Genomic DNA, 24732 nt, shown 5'->3' with positions numbered 1-24732 from the left:
ATGGGGCTTAAGTTTCTTTCACAATTTGGGCATAAGCGTAGATGAATGCTGAAAGGAAAAGGGAATTGTGACATTCTGCACAGACTTCTGAGGTACAGAGGTTTGAAAGTCCGAAAAAGCTTTTTGGAGTTTATAAGCAAGTAAAATAGCAGATTTTGTCTGTAGGGAAGAAAATAATCATTTCATTGACAATGTAGGTTTATGTTCTATGTAGGCAGGAAAAGCAATTGAGAGATGGCAGTGTGAATGTACTCACTCTGTTACAGAAAAATCAAGCCCAAGAATGGAAGTCTTTGAAGCACTGTGTTTTCAGTTAGTAGGTAGTGATTATGATTTTCTGTAAATAATGTATTCATTACTTCATTGATGATAGACTGAAGTGATGCTAGAGTTATCAGTGGCATATTACCCATAATCACAAGTTCAGTTTCTTCCCTATCAACACAGCAGGTAACTGAGAAGCGCAGGAGGTTTTCTTTTCTATGAAATGATCTTTCTTCATACGTTACATGCAGTCAGAGCACCTCAGACCACATCTGTTTGATCAGTGCTTCGCTTTGCCATCCCAATGTACTTCTGGGATGCAGTCCTTTTGTCATGTGTGTATCTTTGGATACCTACAGATGTAAAGTACACATAAGTGATTAACCAGTAAGATCTGACTCCAGTGAGTGGCATTTATGAGGAATTTCTTTTTTTGTCTGAAGACTTTGGATCTCAGTACTTTGGTAAGCAGTTGGGAAGAAAGATACTGATGTGATTAAACAGTTAATTTCACCATCTTTTAAGTCAAGGCTACTCTTGTTCTTCTGAGGTAATACAGAAGTGGTTTTTAGCAAAACTGTGGTAACTTGTGTATTCAAAGAATGAACAAATACCCACACTGTTTGACTTGCAATATAAAGTATGCTTGGAAGTATTAGTGTGCAGCCCTCTGTCGCTGATAAGCACCATTAACTGATATGGTACTTAAGGGCATCTGTTTTATTTCACTATAATATTTACCACTGTTTGCAGTAATGCTGAAGTCAAGTTTATGAAGGTACGTGTTGTTGGTCAAAACCAAATTAACAGAGGCTTTACAGACCGATTTCATGTTATTTTGGTATTCAAGTCCAAAACACAGTATAAGTTTTGAAGCATTTTGTAATGGTTACCCTCCTTTCTTCCACAGAAAGGAAAAACAAGGCTTAGAACATCCAAACTTCAGTGGCAGACGTTAAAATATTATTTGCATTAGGAGCCTGAGTATATGATCTGATCTTGTGTTATGTGCTTTGATAATTCCAAATGCTTCTGACACCAACAGGGGAATTTGGCATCCTTGATAATGAGACCTATAGGTAGATGGTTATGGGTGTGCAGATATGCTGAAGAAGATTCTGATCCAGTCTTTGATCATATAGAGACAGAGTGACATACTCGTGGCAGGCTATGCTGATGTGAAAGTCTCTGTGGGTGGCACAACCTGCAACTGCTTGGTCAGTTACAGGAGCAGAATGAAAAGCTTGCCAGCAGATTTTTACACTGATGATGAAATCAAAAGCTTGAAGTTGGGCAAGACCATACTAGGATTGCTTGGCTAATGTGCTCTTCTGGCAAAATACTGTGAATGTGGATGTAGTTCATACTCTATAAACTCCTGTCTTTCCAGCATAACTTACTACATACACATTGAGCGTAGTCCGTCAAAGTACTTATGCCAGCAAAAGCAGGTTTGACTATATAACTGCAGTGCTAGAGGCTTTGGCAGGATAAACTGCAGGTCGGGGATACCTTTTAAATGTTTTTGATGGATATAATTCTGCTGATAGATAGCTCTATAGATTTAGTCTTACACATTTCTTCATCTCTGTTAAAAAAGAATGCTGAAAAGCAGTGGAATTCACGTTTTTCTACAGAATATTGACTTTTTTTTTTCTTTGTGGAGGATGGATGGGGTTTATATTTACATTTTGTTTCTATTTTATCCCAGGCACCAAAACCATATGTATCTTCAATTTACTCCAGCATCAGAGGCTTAGACACGTTACATGTTTGAATTCAATAGTCAGTATGTTTGAAGCTTACCTAGGAAAATGAGCCCAATATATAATCCGGAATAAGTCTAAACTTCTTCTCTGGCTTTGTTAGCATTGGTTTCAGCAAACACTAGAGAGCATACTTCCATTATACAGGTAAAAGCAGTTGAATATTACTGAACTACATTTTACAAAACTTTTTTTTACTATCCTCTCTAGGTCTTTGTAAAAAGTTACACTTTTAAGAAAACATTTACTGTTCTGTAATAATGCTTATAACGTGCAGGGTCTGTGTACAGACTTGTAACCAGATGTCCCATGGACAGGTAAAGTGTTTGCAAAGTTTTGTCCAGTGATCCCTTACTGGTTTGGAAAGTGCTGTGAGTCTCATTTTTGTTTCCTGAGTAAAAACAAAAAGAATGTAAAATAATGCAATTTGCTATCAAAGAAGAAGAAACTCGCAAAATTTCTGAATAAAATGATTATGGTAAAAGCCATGCTTAGATAAAAAAGGGGGAAAAATGAGGATTTGAGGTCTCAGTGTAATGTAGTGAGAAGATTGGCATGTGAATTTGGAGTAAATGCATGTAGCTGGGACATGAAAATTTTGCTTTACAAATGAAAACTTTTAGATATTGCTTAGAGAGGTTTTGTTTTTTCTCTGTAATGTAAGCCACTGGGATACTTAAAAATGAGTAGAGAACTTGTTTTAATAGGTTCGGTTTTTAATTTTATCTAGCTTTATTTCAAAACCCTTGCTTCTGTACATAGATTAAACTTATTAAACACAACAGAATTTTATTTCCTCTCCCTTGTAATGCTAATATGTCTCTTTAATTAAAAAAAAAAAAAAAAAAAAGCTTAAATTGTAGCCCCACAGCTGATGCAATCCCTAGAGCCACGTCTACGGTAATAGTTTTAGAGGAAAGGGTTTCCTTTTTCCCTTTATATTTGGGTCAGGATGGCTACAGCTTTAAATACTGTTTCAGCTGCTGCAACTGTGACTTAAACATTAGGTTTCTATTGAGTTTCTAAATTAAAACTGAATACCACCCAATTTAACGTTTTTCTTTTTTTAATAGAAAGTGGTAGTTTAAATTGGCACTGCAGGAGCTAATGTGGTAAAGTTAAAACCACTTATGCTCCACTTGTTTTAATAAGTATATCTTGCTTTCCATAATTCCCTTTCAAAATCTAGGTCAAAGATTCTTTGCATTGTCTAGCATTCCATTCTGACAGTCCTCCTCTTTTGCAAGTCAAAGTAAACTGTAAATACTTCTGGGTTGGTTTTTTGGCTTGTTTTTTTTTTTTTTGTGGATCTTGTGGATATTCACTCAATATACCTTTCTGTGTCAAATAATCTATATACAGGGTTTGTTGTCAGGTTTTTGTTTTGTTTGTTGAGGTTTTCTGTAAGTATGTGGCTGGTAACGGCAGCACTGTTCCATCCTTTCCCCTAAGTTCACATCTTTTCTCAGCTCATGGGTGGAAGTGAGTTTCATCGCATCGTAGTCCCCATTTGGCTATATCACAAAACCACCAGACAGTTTGGCACCACTCAGCTGCGTTGGCAGTCTCTACCTGTGAGAGGCCTAGGATTGGAAAAGCAGCAGGGGTACTGCAGGTCAGACTGGAGATGGATTGGCAGAGCTGTGTAGGGGAGTGTGCATGGTGCCTATCATACTGTTTTTGGCTCAAGCAAATGTTATTAATCCTTTGCTTTTGTAAATCCTAACCTCATTCATAAATTCAACACAAAGAAGCCTTTTTAGAGGTGGAAGCTTGAGGGACAGATGGGAAGGGTTTTGGTTGGTATCATGGGGTAGTTCTTTCATCTCCTTATGTAAGAAGAAATTTAGCACATTCTGCATTCCTCCTTTTGCATTAGGTGAGGCAAATGGGGATATCCATACATGTAAGGCTTGCATCATATGCTAAATACCATGTGGAATTCAATAAACACTTGCCAGATATACTTTTGTCATGCTTGAGGAAAGCAAAGTAGAACATGATGGCAATAAGCTTGAATTTCTAATCCCTTTAACTGTGTTGTGCTCTTAGACATTCTTCCTCTTGTTTTTATTCTCTCGGCTGTTTTCAATACAGAAGAACTGGAGACAGTAGGTTTTATATGGCAGTAACTCTTCACTGCTTCCACAAGCAGTTATGGGGTTCTAAGTTATGTGTCATTCTGGTTTTGTCTTTACAGGCTTTTCAGGAGGTTCTGTGCTTACTGTGTGTCATTCATCTATCCTCAATGTTGTCATCTGCTTGTACAAGATACTACTTTGAATCCCAAAGTATCTTTCAAACCCCATAATGGAAAACTGATTCAGATTGGACCATGGTTTCCCTCTTGCTGCTTTCTTTCAGTAAATTCATAAAGCAGCCACTATTAACTGGTTGCTGAGGAACTGGCTGCTTGTAGGAAGGTCATTTATGATCTTAACCATAAAATTGTTGCCCTTGCTCTGATTAGTACAAATCCCCACCATTTACACAAATACAAAACAAAAAAGAACAAACCCAAACCAATCCAACAAACCAACAGAGAAGCAAGGAAATGGAAAGAAACTTGGAATTTGTCCTGATGTCTTTTATTTCAGCTTGTATTGGGCTTTGTCTTCCATGAGTAGGATTTGTCCCAAGTAACAAAAATTGCCAGCATTAGTATTTCTTCAGGTAACCATTCTGTACTGGCTCAGTTAGTGCTTATTTCAGGCAGTATACATTCAGAGCTATCAAATGCATTTGTGTGTGGTTGAATGAACAGGCACAGCCTTTTCTGTGGAGCATAAATTGCTTGTTCTGGAGATGAGTCTTGCCTTTCTAATTTTTGAAGTATACTTCCAAGTTTAAACTGTTTGAATTTCTGACACATCATCTGCTCTGTTAAACTTTATTTTTAACATAAGATATACCTTGGACTGGAGCTTTGAATTGTACTTCTGATAGAATAGGTGGATTCTCTGCCTGCCCCACCTTTTTCTTTTAAAATTCACTTTCAGCTTCAAGCAGATAGTGGGAATTAAAAAGCAGATTTATGAACTAGATTTTCTATTGTGGTGTACTAGTATCAGCAGTGAGATTATGCTAAAAGAGCATTTGGGACTGGAGAGTAACTTTGCTTTCATTGGAAAAACCTGCACCAGCTTTTGAGAGAGGAAGGACTTCTTTCTAGTATCATACAATGGTCTGGGTTGGAAGGGATCTTTAAAATTCATCTAATACACCCTCACCTTCAACTAGACCAGGTTGCTCAGAGCCCCATCCAACTTGACCTTCAGTGTTTCCCGTCATGGGGTATCTGTCATCTTTCTGGGCAACCTGCTCTGGTGCTTCACCACCCTCATTGTAAAACATGTCTTTGTTAATATCTAATCTAAAGCTACCCTCTTTTAGTTTAAAACTATTACCTTCTATCACTGCATGCCCCTGTAAAAATTTTGATCCCATCTCTCATGTAGGCCCCCTTTAAGTATTGAAAGGCTGCATTAAGATATCCCCTGAGAACTCCCCAGGCTGAACAAGCCATACTCTCAGCCTGTCTTCACAGGAGAGGTGCTTTAGCCCTCTGATTTGTCCTCTGGACCCACTGCAACAGGTCTATGTCTTTACTATGCTGAGTGTTCCAGAGCTGGATGCAGTGCTACAGTGGGGTCTCACCAGAGCGGAGTAAAGCAGAACTTAAGTAGTTTGTCAGTGTGATCTGTAGATTATTTTTTTTTCAAAGGGATGCATAGTCTTCGAGAAGAAGACATTACGATGTCTCATGTGACTTTCTGCCTCCTGACTGAGAGGAGATGGGTTTGGGAAGGAAGCAGAAGTGAGGATTTAAAAAATGTTGGTCTTTCTGTATTTGAATCTTGAATCCTAGCATCACTGTGAATCCCAGTTCTGTCTGACATCTCAGGAAGTTGTCTGGAACTTCCAGAAAGCTGTAAGCCAGCACCAGTGGTCTGTGTTTTATGTGACTGCATTAGCTGGTGATCATAGTGCTGAGTGTGAAGAAAGTGATACAATTGTGCATCAGGAGAAGGACTTGGGGGAAGAATAGTTGCTATTTATCAAGGTGCTGTGTGCTACTCTTGCATTTTTACCTAAAGCAGCTAGCTTGTTGTTTAAGTTGGACAGGGACTGATTTATTGCCTAATGAACAAAACCACCTGTAGTTTTATGTGAATCACTATGCTAGTTGGCATAATTTTGGAGATAAAATTTGACATGGTTTTAGATCTGAGTGTAAATGTTTGTGTAGCATTGTTCAGTTGCTTTCCATTTCTATTAAATTCAGTTAATCTCAAGCTATTTAGCACAATTCTAGATGTGATTAAGAAGGTCCAGAATATATAATCCGTGCTCCAGGGGGGTGGAGAATGATGGTTACTGCTTCTTGCTTTTCATTGTATTTTCATCATTAGGTTTGTTTCTGCTAATGCAGGTTATCTACTATCTTGGGTTTATTAAAACTTCAATGATCTGTGTCACTTTGAAATTTTGCAGGGAAATCAACAGTGAAAACTACTTCTATTTGAATATGTTTAAAAGATTGAAAGGATGATAAATACTTAGAGATATTACAGGATATATTTTCCATTTAAGACATTGAAATATTAGGTGTGTATGATCTTGAAACCTCAATCTCATGCAAGAAGGGTATGTGTGAGAAAAACTACTGTAGATCAATTCACACCCTTTAACAAAAAAGACCTATAAATAATCAGAAAACAGGGTTTAGAGTGATTTCAGGATGTTGGGAAGCATTTTAAAGATTCTTTACCTCAGGGTGTCTACATATTTTTTTAATGCCATTTGATATTAGCCATGTTTCCTTTACATCTTCCTTTCTCTTTATTTTTATATGTTAAAGAGTTCATTGAATTTGTAGAAAATTGTGTTTCATATGTCTCTTAAAAATGGATTCAATTTTAGAAGTTAAATACATCCAGATAAAGGAGTTTTAAGTTTTGGTTTTGTTTATATGGATTTGAGTCTTCTGTGTGCTTCAGAGCAAGCAAAACAAAACTGCACTTGCCCTTTAAAACTAATCAAACAACAAATAAAAAAGCACCTACAAAACTTGAGGGGCTATATATTTTCATTCCAAGTTTTGACAGTGTATGTTGTAGAGACATGGAGCTTTATTTTTAGTATCATTTAACAAAGGGAATCAAGACAGTGAAGTACAAGGGAAAAAACATCATTGGGACTAATGTTATGAGTTTAATCAAACCTTAAGAAAGCAGAAAAAACCCCAAACTTAAAAAGCTGACCATTTGGTCTGACACTGTCCTTAGCTGACCATGCTGATCTTACCTGATGGAGTTTGCACTCTGTATTTCTTTCGTGTATTTCAGCCCAGCCTTCCGTGTCACTGTAACATAGGGTTTGTTTGTGTTTTTGTCTTTTGTGGTTTAATTGTATGAAAAACTTTTGTGCTGTATTCTTGGAGCTGTACAGATGGTTCCATGCCAAACATATTTGTTTACCATGGTAATGTCTGAGTTGTAGTGTGCCAGCTAATAAAGGGATTATTTTTTTTTAAGGAACAAGGTGAATGATTAAACCAGATGTGCCAGTTGGGTGAACCAGTAAAAGAATCTCACTTCTTAGCTTTATGTAAAGGTTATTTTTAATGCATTTGTGAGAAATCAATAGTAGCTGCAAGGATGTTTTAGAGACTGCTGAAAGTGTCTTGTCCATTTGCTTGGGGGTCTTTACCTGTGGGCTTAAAACACATTAGTCTTTCATCTGTCTTACTGGACAATTTGCCAAGACAGCAGGTAAAAGTCCTCAGTTTTGATGCATGATCAAGTATGATAATATCATGGATTTTTGTCTTGTTTATAAACTATATGAATCTTTCAGTTGTGGAGAAAACTGAATATTTCTGTAATGTGAGTTTCTGTAATACTTCCTTCTGTGGAAAGCCTGGGTCAACCTGCTGTAATAATACTACAACCTTACACATCTTTTCTCACACAAATACCAGGTACTCCAGATTTACTGGAAAATGAAGCACTCTGGCTGCTAACTAGGATTGATATTAAAGTGTTTGAGAAAGAAGTTAAAACTATGAGTTCAGTGCTGTTTGCCCAAGCGCTGTCTGATGTAAATCACTTTGTTCAAGTGACATTCCAGAAACTCAACTGATTCCACTGTTATTGACATCATTGACTGGAATATCTGCTGTTAGAAGTTGACTTTCGTGAGTTAGCGATTTGTAATCTTGGGGTTTAGGTGTTGATCAATGCATTTGAGAAGAATCCTGGAGATAGTGGTAATACTAAAGAGAAGCTAAGAAAACCAAACCAAAAAAAATCACAAACACACCAAAAAACCCCATCAAACAAAACAATGGAGAGGGGGAAAAAAAAAAAAAGGCAAAAGCATTTTAATAATGTTTTTTTAAAACTGAGCTTTGGCTTATTGGGTATACAGAGTATTTCCACTGAATTTCCTTTAATTTAGCATTCACCTTTTTTTTTTTTTTTTTAATAGACAAGTAAGGGCTAACTTAATTGTTAATTCTGGTGCTTAAGTATCTGGTTTGTTTTGGACTAAGCAAATGAGGACCTACTTAAGGCACACGCTGTACTGAACTTGACCACATGTTTGTATGCTGTTTTAAACTTCAACATGGGAAGTTCAGGTTAGATATAGGGAAGAAGCTCTTTACTGTGAGGGTGGTGAAGCGTTGGCACAGGATGCCCAAGGAAGTGGTAAATGCTCTGTCCCTGACAGTGTTCAAGGCCAGGTTGGACAGAACCTTGGGTGGCGCAGTTTAGTGTAAGGTTTCCCTGCCCATGGCAGGGGTTTGGAACAGTATGATCTTAAGGTGCTTTCCAACCTGTTCTATGGTTAGGTACTCATTACTGAAACTATGCTCAAAAAGATAAAACAGTCTCTCTGTGCCTGTCTGTTACTGTTTGTTGCCTCTTTATTTATGTTTGGCTTACCAGCTTTTCAAGTCATTGACTTCATTTATTTCATGTTCATGGCACTGGGCAGATAAAAATCTGCGTTCTCTCATTTTTGACTTGCTTGGCTGCATAATGCAAATAATATACAGCCCCTTGTACTAGTGGAGTATTTCTGGTTTAGAAATAGCCATTTACATATGTGAAGCCTCTCTGGTATTAATAAAGGCAGAATTTATTAATTCATTAAGGGCAATTGTAATAGTGGCTTTCATTTATTTTTTTTTAGGTTAGTTTTTCTTTTCAGAAAACCCAACACAGAAAGAGCACAGAAGTCAGTGTTAGTGTTTTCAGTGTATTCTCATCCAGACAGATTTATCAAAGGTGGTCTGTTTGTAGACAATGATTATCATATGATCTGAAATAAAAATGAAAAACCTGCCCCCTGATTAAACATTGCATACAAGGATTTTAGGGGGCTTGGTTTTGAGATGGAGCAGCAGTCTCATAGCAATATATGTGGTATTAAATTGTAGAGCCATTGCATGGCAGCAAGATCACCTTTCTTGGGATTTCAGGGCTTCAGTTGTCATCTTTATTTAAAAACGAAGAGATGCTTTGAATTGTCGCTTTCCTGATTATGAGGTTTGGGCAGCATGTTAAAGCAGTTAAAATGCTAAAATGGCAACACAGTATTATGGTGGGGGGGAGCATCATGTCTCTATACCTCTGTACCAATCCAGTGAGCACATGGCATTTTGTTCCCTTATAAGGTGCCTGCTCGATTTAAGGTGAGGATGGCTGTATTTATTTAAGAAAAAGAAAAATTGAGAGAAAGAAGAAGTTTTTTTGTATAAATACCTGGGTTTTTTTTTTAATACCTGTTGCTTGTCAATTTTCGCAAGAATAAGGTAACTGAATCCCATAAAATTAGTCCTACAAACCTATCCTATTTAGCAGTTACTTCAGTTTGTCTTATTCCAAGGTGGATTTCAACCTTAACCGTGTTCAGGATTAAGAACCTCTTGGTGGGGTTAAGATTTAAAATGGTTAGGTAACCTGATCAACCTTCACATTGAACTGTTTCACACAGCTTCCAAATGCTGTCTTCATTCTTGAATGACTGTGTTTTGAATGCAAGGAAATGCAATGTGTCTGGATATAAATTTAGTTGAAGCCAAGAGAGGTTCCTTCTGTCCTTTGCTGGAGATTTACTGAATTGTTCTTATCACCTATTTGGAAGGCTTTTGGTTTTAGGCTTTGTTTTCAAATTTTAATAATTTGTTTTCTTCCAGGCCATATACACCTATGAAAGGAGCCTTCTCCACTGTCTGGTTTGACAGGTACAAGATCTCCAATGACTGTCCAGAACACATTGAAAGTATTGATTCTATGTGCCGGGGACTTACAGACTTGATCAATGATGAGATTAAAAATGGCATTGCAAAGAATAGGATACTAATAGGTAAGACTTACTTCTAATGTGTTTATTAAGAGACTATCTGCTTGAATTTGCTCGATCCTTAAGGCTCATGAGCATGCCTTGCAACTGCCGAACACCCTCTTCAACAGCCAATCCTCAAGAATATTGAATCATTATTTAAACCTGTATTAGGTGGGGAATGTGGCTAGCTGTAACTAAAAACTGGTTTTATTGTAAATAGTCATTTGTATTCATTATTTAAAGTAGAGTGAACAGTGATTTGCTTTAAAAAATACATGTTTTTGCTATTTTCTTTTAGCCCTTTCAAGAATAGAAAAGTTTATTTTCCCAAAATGACTTGTATCTTGGAGAGTGGAGATGTAGCATATAAATAATCATCAGCTTTTCATTACTGCTCTAATCATTTTGAGTTAATTCATGGGGAAAATTGTGCATGCAACACATCACTAAAGATTAATGCTAGCTAACAAATGAAATGTTTGCTGTCATAGTTCATATGTATCTTTCTGTTCCTCTTCATTTCCACAGATTTCCAGTAACTTCACAGTACTTTAGTGAAATATATGGTGGGATGTTGAGGCACAGTAGTTGAGGACAATGCAGAACCTGTGTCAGAGAGGGAATGAGGATTCACAAGTTCTTAGCTTCCTGTCCCATTCCTAGACCACAGACTGTTTCAGGTTGGGGAAAAAACTCCTAATGTGGGAATTTATAAATTTATGGCCATCTGAGTCATGCCATCGGAATCCTGTGAGGTGGATCCACTACCCCTCAGACTGCATATTTTCTTGGTCCAGCCCCATATTGCTTTTTGAAGGCCTCTGTTTGCTTTCTCTTTCTGGCTCTTTGCCCTGGCTACAGAATGCATTGTTTTGGATAGCTGTCAGCCTTTGATCTGTCTTTCCTGTGTTATACCTGCTGGCTTGGAAACAACTGAAGAAGTGCATGTGCTTTTGTGCTTTTCTGTAGAGTGAGCTAGGAGATATTCTGTGTACAGGTCCAACTTGCTACCAGGCTTTTCTGCTTTCTCCATAGCCTTCAACGTTAGAAATGGTGAAACTGCAGGGTATGAAAGTTGTTTTGTAAGTCAGAAGCAGAGTAATGAAATTGGTATGTACTGATTGTTTCAGCCCATAAATTCTTTGGAAGTCCCTGTCTCAGGGTGTTTATGTTCCTTATCTGTACGTCAGAAATAATTTATACTTGTTTTCTCACTCTGGAGAGCTTTGATTTCAGGCTTCTAGAGTAAGACACTGTTTCCTTGCCTCTGGGACGGAGCCTATGTGCATATATGAGAAATTCACTGGTGGAAATGAATCGTGTCACTTGTGGCTGCACAAGGTTGAGTGTTCTGACACAAGACCTTTGTGTCTTCTTTGCACTGGTTTTGATGATTAACCAGTGTGTGATGCAGCAGAGAGTGAACTTAGAGATCCTGTAAGGTTTCTGTACATAAAAGTTGGATTTCTGTCCAAATCAACCTAATGTGACATTCTTAGTTGCTTTAGATGGGACTTTTAATGCAAATACCCATCTTCTGTAATTGTTTCTTACTGGAAATGAGGAATTCTGTGAAGGCACCTGGCAGCTTTATAACATTTTTGATAAAACGAGGATACGAGGCCAAGGTTTGGTTATGAGGGTATAGTCAGTGAATCTGCACCAAACTGTAATGCCCACTGGGAAATGGGAAGATGAGTGATCTGAAATTTTTGAGTTTGGGAACGATTGGTATACAGGACACAATAGAAAATATAATCACTCACTTAGAATGTCAGAGAATAAGTCCTATCAGATGTTTTTAGATTTTTCTTTGAAAAGGTTGGGAATATCCATTTGGTACAAGGAGAGGAGGCTTGAGGTAACAGGTTGAGAACAGACAGTAGAATTGTGGCTGCTGGTACCAAAGAGTTGGAGGAGGAAGCCTTCTTAAGGTGAAGGGAAAAGTAAGGAAATTATAGCAGAGGAAACAATGGTGAAATTTTGCTATGAATATTTCCTCAGTGCATTTGGTGATGTTGAGTCATTACTAATGCGATCCATAATGGGAATACTGGTATGTGTCTTACTGTGTCTCTACTTTCCATAATAGTTGAGAGAACAGACGGGAGGACTTGCCTGTGAAGAGCAGTGGGGGCCTTTCAGGTAGGTCACAGAAGCCAAGAGAGCAGAGCAGTTTTGTGAAGAGCTAGGCACAGAGAATGAAATGGTTCTTAAGGGGTTAAGGAAAACTTGGTTGTGGGACTGTCTGTTTTGTAATGAGTGGGAGTTTTAATGAGTGGAAAGAAAACAAAATGAGTATGAGGAGGGTAACAAGATTGAAGGTTATGGTTTTATATGGAATAGCAGACTAGAAATTGCAGGCTGAGGATGAGTGTCACATATTGTTAGGTGAGGGTAAGGGAGGTGTTAGGCAAGCAGGAAGGTGGGTAGCTGCTGACAGCTCAGAGGTGTGGGATAAGAAGGCAAGATCTGAAGGAGCACTGTGCAAAGAGCAAGAGGGAAGAGAGGGGAAGCAGGGGCAGGCTCTCAAACACTGGAAAATGAGAAACCCAACATCTGGTGTTCTGGGGGATGACTCTCCTTCCGGAGCCATTCAGACTTTCCACAAGGCTCAAGACTGTGGGTACATCAGATCATTTGTTCTGAAAGAAATTATAACCTGTACTGTTTGTTTCGGTAGCACAGGTGGCTCTGAAATCCCCAAATGGCAAAAGTCTAAAGCTGAGGATAGAGTCCAGGTTGTGCAGTGCCACTCCTCTTTATGTCAAGAAAAATACTGGTGCAGCATTGTTCTTAACAGCTGCTCTATGAATCTACTTCTAAAGAATTAAATTACTTGCTGTACTGGAGGTAAAGTCTTATTATTAAAGCCTCCACATCAATTTAGTATAACAATCATCACACAGTAGTACACGGCTCATCTACCCATTCCTATTTCCTGATGGTTTCATGAGTTGCTTTCCTGTTAATACAGAAGTCTTTTGAAGAAAGTAGACTTGTGGTTCATTGAGGTTTATTTCCCCTGACCTTGGAGGAGGAAGGAAGGGAGACTTGACTGCAATATATAATTATTCAAACATAATTATATCATCCCCAGAACTTTATAATGGAAGTCACTTTTTAGCCAAACATTCTTGTTGAGTTACTTTTACTGATCTTCCTGGCTAAAAGTCTTCTTGCAAATAGTCCTGCAAGTAGGTTTATATTGACTTTGGAGATAGAAGAGGGTGATAAAATTAGTTAAATTCTGACACTTGAAGTTTTGATAGTATCCCTTCTTAAAACCTGGATTTCTTCCTTCTTTATAAATGCCTGAATTCATCACTAAACAAGCAAATAACCCACAGTCTGAAATGTGGGACAATAATTTCTTTTTCTATTTAAAGCTGAATTGGTTTTTCAGGTGGTTTTGCTTTGTTTTGTTTCCTTGTGGGTTGTTTGTTGTTGTTCTGTTTTGAACTGCTTCGGTAGTGTTAGTGCACTGTAAAATAACTCCACTTAGGTGGAAATTGACAAAGATTAACAATCTTATTCTGGAACATGTTAGAAGCACTTGAAAGAAGTGGCCACTTCACATTTGGAGCTCGCTTTATTTGACTACACTTCAGACAGTCTTTTTGTTCTCTCTTTCCTTAATTTTGTACTACCTTCCTACTTCTACAGATCACTTCTTGTGTAGTGCAGAAATGCTGATCCAGGCATGTTGGTCTCTGCCACCTGTAGTCAGTCATATAAGCAGCCAGGGAAAATAAACTTTCGATAACAGTCCTGTAGATTTGACTGTATGCCAAAAAACACATGAATGATTCCTGACCCGGTGTACTGTAACAATAACACAAGACACACAACCACTTTTTGTTTATTGCTAGACTTCTTACATAGCTACTGAACCATGGTGGAAGTAACATGAAAGCTCTGTGCTTCTTGTAAATATTAGCATTTCCATCTCAGTGTGTGTGAGAATGAGGTGGGGAGGAAATATCTTTGCTTTGATACTGCAGAGAAATAGGATTCTGTAAATATGGGAAGGTTAAAAAATCAACAATAAGTTTTCAAAACATTGGGCAAACTACTTCACCTGCAATCTCAGTATTTTATGTCTTTTGGCTTCTAAGCCTTTTGCTGTCACTCATCCTATCTTGTATCTTCTGCCTTTATTAGGAAAAAGTCATCTTTCAGTTAGAGGCACTCGCTACCTTGCTCTCCCAGAATAAATTCATGGGTTTATATTGTCATTTGTCAGTGCAATTCAAATTACATTTCTCTTTCTGTACCACCCATTATGTGGCTTTGTGGTTTGTCTAAATTATGCCTATGAGGTGCTGGGCTCAAAGCAATACTGTTGGTCAATCTCCCCTATAAAACTTGGAAAGGTTACATTAATTTTCAGTGCATCAGTGTAAATTCACATTGCATTTGTACTTTGGGAAAGATATTTGATCCTCTGGTTGGTTTGCACCTGAACTGGCCATTTATTTTTCTTTACTACTCTTTTTACTTCCTGATGAGCAAGCAAGAAACAAGAAATGAATGTTTCTGTTACGTTCTTAAATCATTCAGTAGGAGGTACAAATGCTAACAGTTTTAACCAAAGAGTAGGATCCACCACTGTCACTTCATTTCCCAGCTCTTGATAGAGTCTGTAGTAATGTATCTAGAAATGAAGGTCTTTGAAAGGTGGCACATTCTCAGTTTTGATCTGTGTGGTGTGTGACAGGATTAGCAAATGATAATGATGGTCAGGAGTAAATAAGGCTCACAGCAGTAAACCCAAAAATAATTAAATCACGATATTGTCATAATGTCATGGCTTGGCTTTGTGAACGAAGATTTCGGAAGGGCTTTACCCACACTTACTACAGGCACACTGATGACTAAAAAGGCCAATGTGGGATAGGCAAATCCGGTTGCAAAAAGCATAGTGAAAGGTGTCTTTGGGTGGTATAGGTGGGGGTGTGATTCTTTCTACGCTGCCTTTTCTCATCAAGACTAATTCTGCATGAGTTCTTAAGGGAGACAATGGCCTTATGGAGCAATCAATGTCCCGAACCTGTTGCATGCAGGGTTGGGTCTGCGACTTCCAGTGCACCTTATCACCTGCTGTTTCCTCCCTCACCTGTCGCTACAGGGCTTTGCAAGTGTGGGTAAACCCTTCGGGCCTGCGCAGTGGATTTATTTTAGGTGAGGCACAGCGTGCGCAGAACTGGCCTCGCCCGTTACACCTGAGGTTTATCTGCCAGGGCCTAGCGAGCTTGGACAGTGACAGCAAAGTCCTCAGGTCGTAGGTTTGATTAGAGTATCCTTCTCTTAGATGGATGGCCTTACAGGGCTACACGAGCTCCATCTGCCCGGGTTTGAAGTTGGAGTTGTCCTTCTCCTAGGATGGTTGCCCAAAGGCTAGTGAGCCCATCCTGCCCATGGACACACTTTGTCTGACCCTTCTTCAGTTGAGACCTGTCTGGCATGGGAGACCCTACTGGAGGCATATGCCACCACCAGCATAGCTCCCAACTTCACAAGGGCATGCAAGCTCTTTCCCCATGACAAGGGGGTGTCCACGAAAGAGTATCATAATGTATTGCTATCAAGTAGTGTCTTTTGAGGGGAAAAAAGAGAATTGTGAAGTGAATCAACTTGGGATTTTTCAGCCTTAGTAGAATTTTTGCTGAAAACAGATGCTTACTCATGTTTAATAAATGCCTGAATTCAGTGCAGAATTAAATAAATGGGTGGGCTTTTGGAGTGCTTGAGAGTCATGTGCACCCTGTGGCACGTCTACAGATTTGTGTGTACTTTCTTCACAATAGTGCCTGCAGAATCATAGAGCGGGGCTTAACAGCATTTGCTAGTCCATCTTCATGTGTCACTGCAGGTTCAGCTCTATTAAGGCAAATCCTTATCGCTTTGCTGCCTTCTAAAAGGTATCCATTAATGAAAGGTTCACAGCTTTCCACAGCATCCTGTTCCTGTGCTTCTCTATTCTTCAGTATAGAAAGTCTATTTTCTAGTTTTCTTCCTGTGATTAAGTTTAAAATAATGAATACCATGAGCATAAAGAAGAGGTTATTCTCTTCCTTTTTCCATGTGGTGCAATTGCAATTAACCCATTTTTGCAGGCAGCATAAGTGTTGCAGCAGGGCCGTGCTGTCATCCTCATGAAAACACACCAGGTAAATAAAGCAAGCCATAGGTCTGATAGAGTAACATGTTAGTAAAAATTCGTTTGAGACTTTTCATGAATTTTATTTTTCTTCTAGTGATAAAAATTATGATTCCTTAAGTAGGGGCATTTGGTTCGCCCTACCACCCATTTCATATGAAAATAAAGCCGTAACTATTTCTGATTTTACTGTAAATCAGTACATTAGAAACTATTGTATTCTTCATTTTACCAGAAACCAGTAAAACTCGTACTACTTAAGTATGCATTTCAAAATGTGCTTTGTCTGGTGAGAAAGTTGGTTAGCAAATTGATTCATGTTCCTAACAAGAGGAAGTGGCTGAGCCCCTCAAGGGAAGTTGCCTTTGTTCTCAGTTGCTGAGTAACAAATAGAATAAAGAGGCTATCAAGGGAGCAAACCATTCATTGGGGTTCTGCTAGTGTTTAAGGTTATTATTTAATGATGTTCCATGAATAGATTAAAAGGGGAAAATCACTGCTGTGAGGAAATCCACTGGAGGCCAAGTACATTTTTGAGCTTTACATTACACAAAAGGATTGTTCAGGGAGTTCTGTGGAAAAGGGAATTAGCTGATCCACTGGCATTTCTACTCTTTGCTGATAGTCATATATGAACACTGTTAAAGGTATATATTTCCATTCATGGGTGAAAAAGGAAGGCCAAAACAGAAAGTCAGCTTCTTTGTAGGTGTGTAGAACAAGGTTTTGCTGTTACCGTTAATAGAAGATATATCACAGAAAGTCCCAAGGGACAACAGAAAGTAAATTGAAATCTGGGAAAATATCAGGAAAAAATTCTGATAACAAACTGATTAAGGTACCTGTGTTGAAATATTTAAAGAAGGGAGAAACTGAGAATCAAAAATGCTGGAAGAATAGAAAGAAAATGAGGCAAGAGTATGTAATGTATTGGGATAACAGAACAGGCAAAGTCAGTTTCTAACTGCTTGTCTAACCTCACACAACAGAGTAGTAGTGTTTGTCTCTCCTTGCATAGTGCTGGCACACGCACTATATGCTGTAGCATTCATCTCTTGCCACTTTGTTACTAAAGCTGTATTGACAAATTTGAAGAAATAGAGGGAAGATGAAGAACAACTACTGTCTACTGGAGAGAAACTAGTGAAAAAATAGTGCTTAAAATAAAACTCCTCAAAATCTACCCCTACACACAAGTCTTCATCCTTATCTCCTAAAAATCTGGGGATTAGGTCCTCTTCCTCTTGGTTCTGTGCTGTAATGAAAAAGTTTCTACTCCTGCCACTCAAATTTGTGTGAAATCAGGTGGTTTCTGCAAGGAGCAGAAGATCTGAACTTGGCAGAATTCATGCACTAAATGGGATTGGTAAATAAAATTTGTTTCCTATGGCTGTGATTTCTAATATGGCAAATGGCTTTGGTCACACTTTAGAATTACTCTGGAAAGAAAGACCAAAGAAGTGGTCTTGTTTGTTGTTTCCCATATACATAGACATTATCTGTAACAACCTGACTAAGGCATTTTACAGTTAGATCTGTATGAGTTTGGAAGCAATCAGCAATGTCAAACCTGTTTGTTAGAGAGGTGGGTTTTTCTGTAAAGAAGAATGGAAACCTGAAGAGCTTTCTGAGTGTGTTGCAGGCACTAAAGTGGAGCATGGGGGAGAAGGCAGACTTTTTACTATTTCCTCATTCTCTTGTGCTGTATAAGACATGAGACACTAAATGAAGAAACCTTTGTGCTAGATAATAAAGTTAGAAATTTTCTGATACACAAACACTGTTAGAACAAATACAAAGAAATTAATAAAGCTGAAATTTAACAGTAGTTAAACATTTGGTTTCCTGAACTTGATATAAGGTCAAACTGTCATCATGGACCAGATTATTATTGCAGATGTTAATTTGCTCATTTGTATCTAAATCGAGATCTTTAGCAGAAGTGAACTCAAGGTTTTATGCAAACACTTTGATGTTTAAAACTCTCTGAAGGCATTTGCGAACTCTGGAAAGAAGGTTTTATTACTGAAAAAATGTCAGCTGTGATGTGGGTTTCTCTTTTATTCAAGCATAAATAAATGACATATAAGAAATTCAGTCTCTGTTCACTCTGTTACATCATTGCATGGCTGGGGTTACCTTAACATAGTTACAGATGATATTACAGCAAAGAATGATTTGGTTTTAGTACGATGTTGCATGGGAGTTCCTTTCTGATTCAAATTCTTCAATTTGGGAGTGTGACGGTTCTGTGATTTCAGCAGATCTTTCTCAACTAGCAGTTTTATTCTCACTGCAGATGGGTGTTGACTAGAAATCAGTAGATCTGAAGTCATAAATGAGTACTTGAGTGAAGTTTCCTTGCAACTGTAGGAAGAGTGCTTTAATTGAGTCTGTTCTGTGTGTGCTTAGTGCTGACCTTTTAGACTGTGCTAGGCATCCTTTCTAAGGCAGGAAAGTTAATGCAAATAATTAGATGCTTTTTTGGACTTGTATCCTCAGCACTGAGGAGCCAGCACTTCTTCACTGTTTTGAAACGTTAATCACAGATCTCTTTAAAAATGGATATAAGGGAGCAAATGGCAAATTCTGAACAACTGTGCACACCCTTTGTACTTCTTGAAATTAGGCTGGTCTCAAGCAAAGGGCTGGCTATTTTCTGCCCATCTAAGGTTGAAACGATGCTGTGTCATTTTGATCTTAACACTTGTGACACAATCTGCTTAATGCTGTGAGGTTTATGTGTACCTTATGCTGAGATCATTGGTGTACATAAGCCTACTTGTCCTTTCCTTCTGTGTTTTGCTTATGTTCTGTCACTTCATAAATTTGTGTAATATCTGTACCTGCCTCCTATTTTTCTTGCTCCAAAATTTATTCTTATGAAAGGTTTTGACTTCTGTGAGTTATACTGTATTTATGCTTATACTGTAATACTTCGTGTAACTGAAAAAAAATGCCTGCAACTACAAATGTTTGCTCAAAGGGTTGTTTCCAGAGCATTTATTATACAGTACTTATTCAGGAGATCATTGTGGTATCAAGTAGTGATGAACTTCAGGTTTTCCCCTGGAAAACCAAACTCAAAGAACTAGTCCTTTGTATTACATTTTCTTGTAGTAGTATGAGCCACATAAAAGAACCATTACCTAATACGCTTCTAAACAGAAGGTGACTGCATTGTCAAAGACTTCTGGTGAGTAATTGCAGATAGTGTTGCCAGATTGTGACTAAGTGGGTACAAAATTTTAGATTAAATCATTTACAAACTAGTAATGAGTTTTCAATGCAGCTTTTTTCCCCCTCTATTCTGGAATACTTAAATTGGACTTCAGTTTATATGTGGGCAAAGTATTTCTGTACTTACTTGTAAGCAAATTCAAAATGGTGTCTTAAGAGTATAAGTGCTACTTTGGGGGATTGGGGATGACAGCACCATTCAGAGCGATCAAAAGGAAATAAAGAAATAAATGGTTGGATTCCACAGGAGAGAGTATAGAGAACTTCAGCAGAAGATGATTTTGTTTACATATTAACTTTGCATAGCTTTATTTTATATGCCTTCTCAGAAGGCTGTATTTTTCTCTGTAAATGGGGTCAATGATGAATTTTTGTGGTTAATATAGCACTTGTGAGGTATATCAGTTTGGGGTTTTTTTGTTGTAGACTTATATGTGAAAGAGAACATGTCTGATAGGAAATGGTGATGCAGGTGAAAGGCTTGTAGTGGTATTTTCAATATTTTTATTTTTGTGAAGGCAAGTTCATTCAAAAATGTAAGGTGTAGGCTGTGTGTGAGTTTTTAAGATGTGCTCTGGACTTGTTCACACACATTTACTCTTTTGCCTCAAGTACCTTTGTTTCTGAACTGCCAGTGAGCACTTGGACATCATACACTTAACTTTAAACTGGTTAAAGATTGATTCATAGGGTAAATAGCAGGTCCTGGCTTTATTTACCAAAGATAAGTATCAGGGTATTATCAGCTCCCTGGGTGTATAGCTAGGGGGTCGCAGGTGTATCTCCTAGTTTGAGGATACAGTTCTCAATTCAATTAAGGGCTGTGTTTGAAAAAGGAAAATGAGACACCAGTTTTCCACGTTACTTGGTCTTGCTCTTTCTCCCTAAGATCCACATTCAAGAACCTGCAGTTACCACTTTTGACTATAATCATCCCTTAAGACTACAAGGTGACAATAAATAGAAGAATCAGAAATTCAGTAGAGATTCTGATCAGAAATTCATCAGAAATAAAAAAATAATGTATGGGAGAAAGAAAAAACTTCATGTCTGGGTTAGACTAGTGTTTTCAGCAAAATTTCCTACACAAATCCATCCAAATATTCCACTCACAACATAGTGTGAGCTAGATGGGCCTCAGACCTGCTGAAACTTGCAGATAAACGTGCTAGAAGAGGATTCCCCATTAGGAGCAGTCTAACCATGGCCCAGCTAATATTTCCAAAGTGCAGTGTTTCTTGCCTCTGAGCTGGTGTGTGTGCCAGAGATTTCCTGTGTGGTCCCAGGATCCAGTGATCCAAAGTTACAGGGTGCCACTGGGCTTAGAGTGCCCCACAGTGAAACTTTCTGGCTGGGTTTTGTTTAGCATCTGTGTCAAACTTCAGCACAGCACATAAGTCAGCCACAGAGGGATTACGTAGCCCTTGAAAAAGAACTATTCCCATTCTGGAATCTCATTTTAATCTCTTCAAAAAGCTAACAAGCTGAAATGGTTTGATATCTTGTCTGCTATTTTTGTATTTTTTCTTCCATCCCTGATCTTATGCCTCTTGTGTGAAAATGTCTGGGCTCAGAATCTTACATCTAATTAACACCAGTTAACTGCCTGGTACAAACCACTTGTATCACCAGTACCATGAATGCTAATGCCCCCCTAAGTAGAGCTGCCTTTTTGCTGGTTGCAATCTCTGTGCTAGAAGAGATTTCAGCAGACAGTCATTCTTCACCCCAGTCCTTATTTGAAACAGTCAGTATAATAGCCTATGTACTGTGTCCTTGTGAAGTAATGCAGCAGTCTGGATTTATTTCCAAATGAATAACCGTTTGTCATGTAAAAACCATCCCTGAGGAATTCTCACATAAGGAATTAGTGCAGCTGAAGAGACATATGGAGCACAGAAAGTCATTAATTCAGAGATCCTGTTAGAGCTCAGGTGGGGTGTACTGCATTTTTTTCCCCCATTTATTATATATTTTTAAGATGTAACAACAAAAAAAACCCAAACCAGCAGACAAGCCTAGTACACCTCTGTGTTTAATGTGGTGAATGTTCATTGATTATGTACAGTAATGATACAGATCTCGTGTGCATGCTACTAGCCTAGGGGAAAAATAAATTGAATAAAAAAGCATTGAGAAGTATTTGTTCATAGAGGTTTGCTTCGTTAATGTCAGAGAGTATGTGATCATGGTGTTTAAGTGCCTGATAGGGACAATACACATAGATACAGTAACTAATCCTGAGCAGTACTTCAGCTATCCAACTTCTTAATTGAATCATGGTTTAAAATCACTGCAACCTTTATGTTACTCAGTGGCTTTTGATTGCATTGTGTATAAAAGAAACAAGCCTGAAGATAAAAATTGGTTGGGTTACAAAATCATATAGCAAAATTCAATCTTTGTTTCTTTTGTTGCATCCTAGGAGGCTTTTCCATGGGAGGTGGAATGGCAATGCACTTAGCATATAGGTTTCATCAAGATCTGGCAGGAGTCTTTGCTTTGTCTAGTTTTCTGAATAAAGACTCTGCTGTTTATCAGGTGAGTGTATGGTAGTCTTTACAGAAAAACTACTTAGCTAAAAGAGGATAATTGAGTATAGAATGTTTATTCATGTGATGCAGTTCATTAATATTCTCAATCTGTGACATTTCTTGGAAATAAATAATTAGAGTATTAGGAGAGTGAGGTTTAAAAGCTGCCCTTACATAATGTTTTGTTTCTTTTTTGCACAGACAGTGCAATTATTTTATTTGTAGTAACTTAGTGTAGAAAGCAGATGAGGAAATTAAATTATTTCTGAGTTCTCCTTAATTGTTAGAGAGCCCATATAACTATTATTTGAAAATTTATGATGAATTACAATTCTTGTGGGCTTCATTTGCAGTCATGATTTTTTTTTTCTATTTCTCTTATTGGAGAGGGGTATAGACCTTAAACCCTATCATTTGCCAAGATTTAGCACATTGGAATTGCATGTGGAAGTGCAGTTTATTCGCAGTATTTCGTTTGCTTTTGTAGAGAGAGTACGTGACTACTAAAATGTATGAAAATTCTCACCATGTAATTAGCGATTAATTTAATTTTTTTAGTGATGTGTCTGTTTCTTTTTACATCTAGGCTTTGAAAAGAAATGAAAGTGTTCTTCCAGAATTATTTCAGTGTCATGGAACTGCTGATGACCTTGTCCTCTATTCATGGGGTGAAGAGACCAACAAGATGCTCAAGTCACTGGGAGTATCAACATCACTTCATACTTTTCCAAACCTTAATCATGAGCTAAGCAGACCTGAAATCGAAAAACTAAAAACCTGGATTGTAAAGAAGTTACCTGTTGAAGCATAAACGCAAATGAATAAATAAGATGCAGCTTTCACGTACTTTCTGATTTTTGTGGTTTTAAGACCATGCTTGGCATGTATGTGAGTGTCCCATGTACCTTATATAAGCACAGCTTGAGGCAGACACTGTTACATTCTATGAAGTTCACTTAAGTGGTGAATTGATGGTGCTATTAACACTCATTACACTCATTCTATCATATGGATTTCTTTTTCTGTTTTCTTGTCCAGTTTTGAAATGCACATTCATGTCAGTCTATGGAAAGTAATGACTAATATTATTAAAGCCATTCCTAAATAATCAAAACAGTATTCAGGTAGGATTTACCTTAATTTCCCAGATACCTTTCTTTTTCATTTTGTGTGTGTTCTAACATGGAAAAATATAGTGTGGTCATCTCTGTAATAGCATTAGAGCATAAAAAGGCTGCTATAGTCTTATTTAAATAATGGATTTTTTACTTGTGGGAATATATGCATATATTCAAGTTACTTCACTTAGAGGAACTTTATTGCCTTCAGTTGTGTTTTCAGAATGTGGGAATGAACCTACATCAAAGCAGAGCTGTATGTCACCTCAAAAACTAACCAAAGTTAGTGGTGAAAGCCACGAGTAGCTGTGTCTAGCTATACCAGAGGCCCTAGTTATTACTCATTCTCATTGATTTGTTACTCAGAGATCTAGTTTTATGCAGGTTGCTTGAGCCCTGTGTGGTTTATAGTGTAGGCTTAAAAAAAACTCCAATGGATAAAGTGCCATCATGATAGTTAAGTTCTATCCTGTTTTTGAAAAAACCATTCTTTGAGCACTGTTCCTCAGTAGAAACCTATTTTTCCAACAGATTTAGTTTGGCCTGCAAGACAGCATTTGAAATGAAAAGTTGAGGATACTTGACTCCTCTGTGAATATTTAAGAGTTGTAAATAATGATTGTGATATAAAGAAAACTTGTATCCTGTTATTTTAATGGTGGATGATTCATTTCTATGTCATTTTGATAAATTAACTCAGGGTATAAATATCTCTTCTTATGTAATTTTAAGGCTTTTTTTATTGCCCCCCCCTTCTCTTCCCCACATTTAGCAGTTTTTTTAGCATGATAAGGTATTCAGCCTTTTGCCAAAGCCAATAGATCCAACTCTTTTGCTTAATCTTGTCCCTCCCCTTTTTCTGAAGAGTGGATCTAGGACACTGTTGTTTGCCCTGTCACAGCAGGTTGCTGTCTATACTGGCTATGACTCCACAAGCATTAGCCAGCTCCACTGGACTAAGAGTTATATTTTAATCCTCATGCACCAAAGCCAGCTTTTACCTATCTTGAAGAATAAGCAAAGGGGAAAGAAATGTCACTGTTCAAGCACAAGGCATGTAATTGGCAGTAGCAAGTAACAACTTCCTGCTGCTAAAAATACTTTGCTTTATTTCATTTTGCTAGCATTAGCGAGTCAGCAGGCTATTCTGAGAAACAGGGTTTTAAATGGCACATGAAAACTCAGCTATTTGAAACAGTAACCAGGTAGCACTTTTTCCTGGTGCCCCGGGCTTCCTAATTACTACAAATTAAATGGAAGCAGGTGTGTTCAGAGGCAGCTGAGCTAATATT

At 37.9% G+C, this 24732-nt stretch overlaps 1 protein-coding gene across 2 annotated transcripts in view; it reads left to right on the top strand.

Annotated features, from left to right (window-relative positions):
- Positions 1-23168, top strand: part of LYPLAL1 (lysophospholipase like 1) — a 28099-nt gene extending 4931 nt beyond the window's left edge. For both annotated transcript variants that reach the window (XM_061365333.1, XM_061365343.1), the window contains exons 3-5: positions 10237-10406; positions 22214-22329; positions 22909-23168. In XM_061365333.1, coding sequence (XP_061221317.1) covers positions 10237-10406; positions 22214-22329; positions 22909-23133 — 511 coding nt within the window. In that variant the 3' untranslated portion in view covers positions 23134-23168. The remainder of the gene's footprint in view (positions 1-10236; positions 10407-22213; positions 22330-22908) is intronic.
- The last annotated feature ends 1564 nt before the right edge of the window (positions 23169-24732 follow it).

Source organism: Neopsephotus bourkii, unplaced genomic scaffold (genome assembly GCF_033783945.1).
Source record: "Neopsephotus bourkii isolate Nb327-2 ecotype Australia unplaced genomic scaffold, CSIRO-AGI_Nbou_v1 NB_114, whole genome shotgun sequence".
NCBI classification, from domain to species: Eukaryota; Metazoa; Chordata; class Aves; order Psittaciformes; family Psittacidae; genus Neopsephotus; species Neopsephotus bourkii.
Note: the sequence above shows the minus strand (reverse complement) of the source record. Positions and strands in the feature narration are given on the sequence as shown.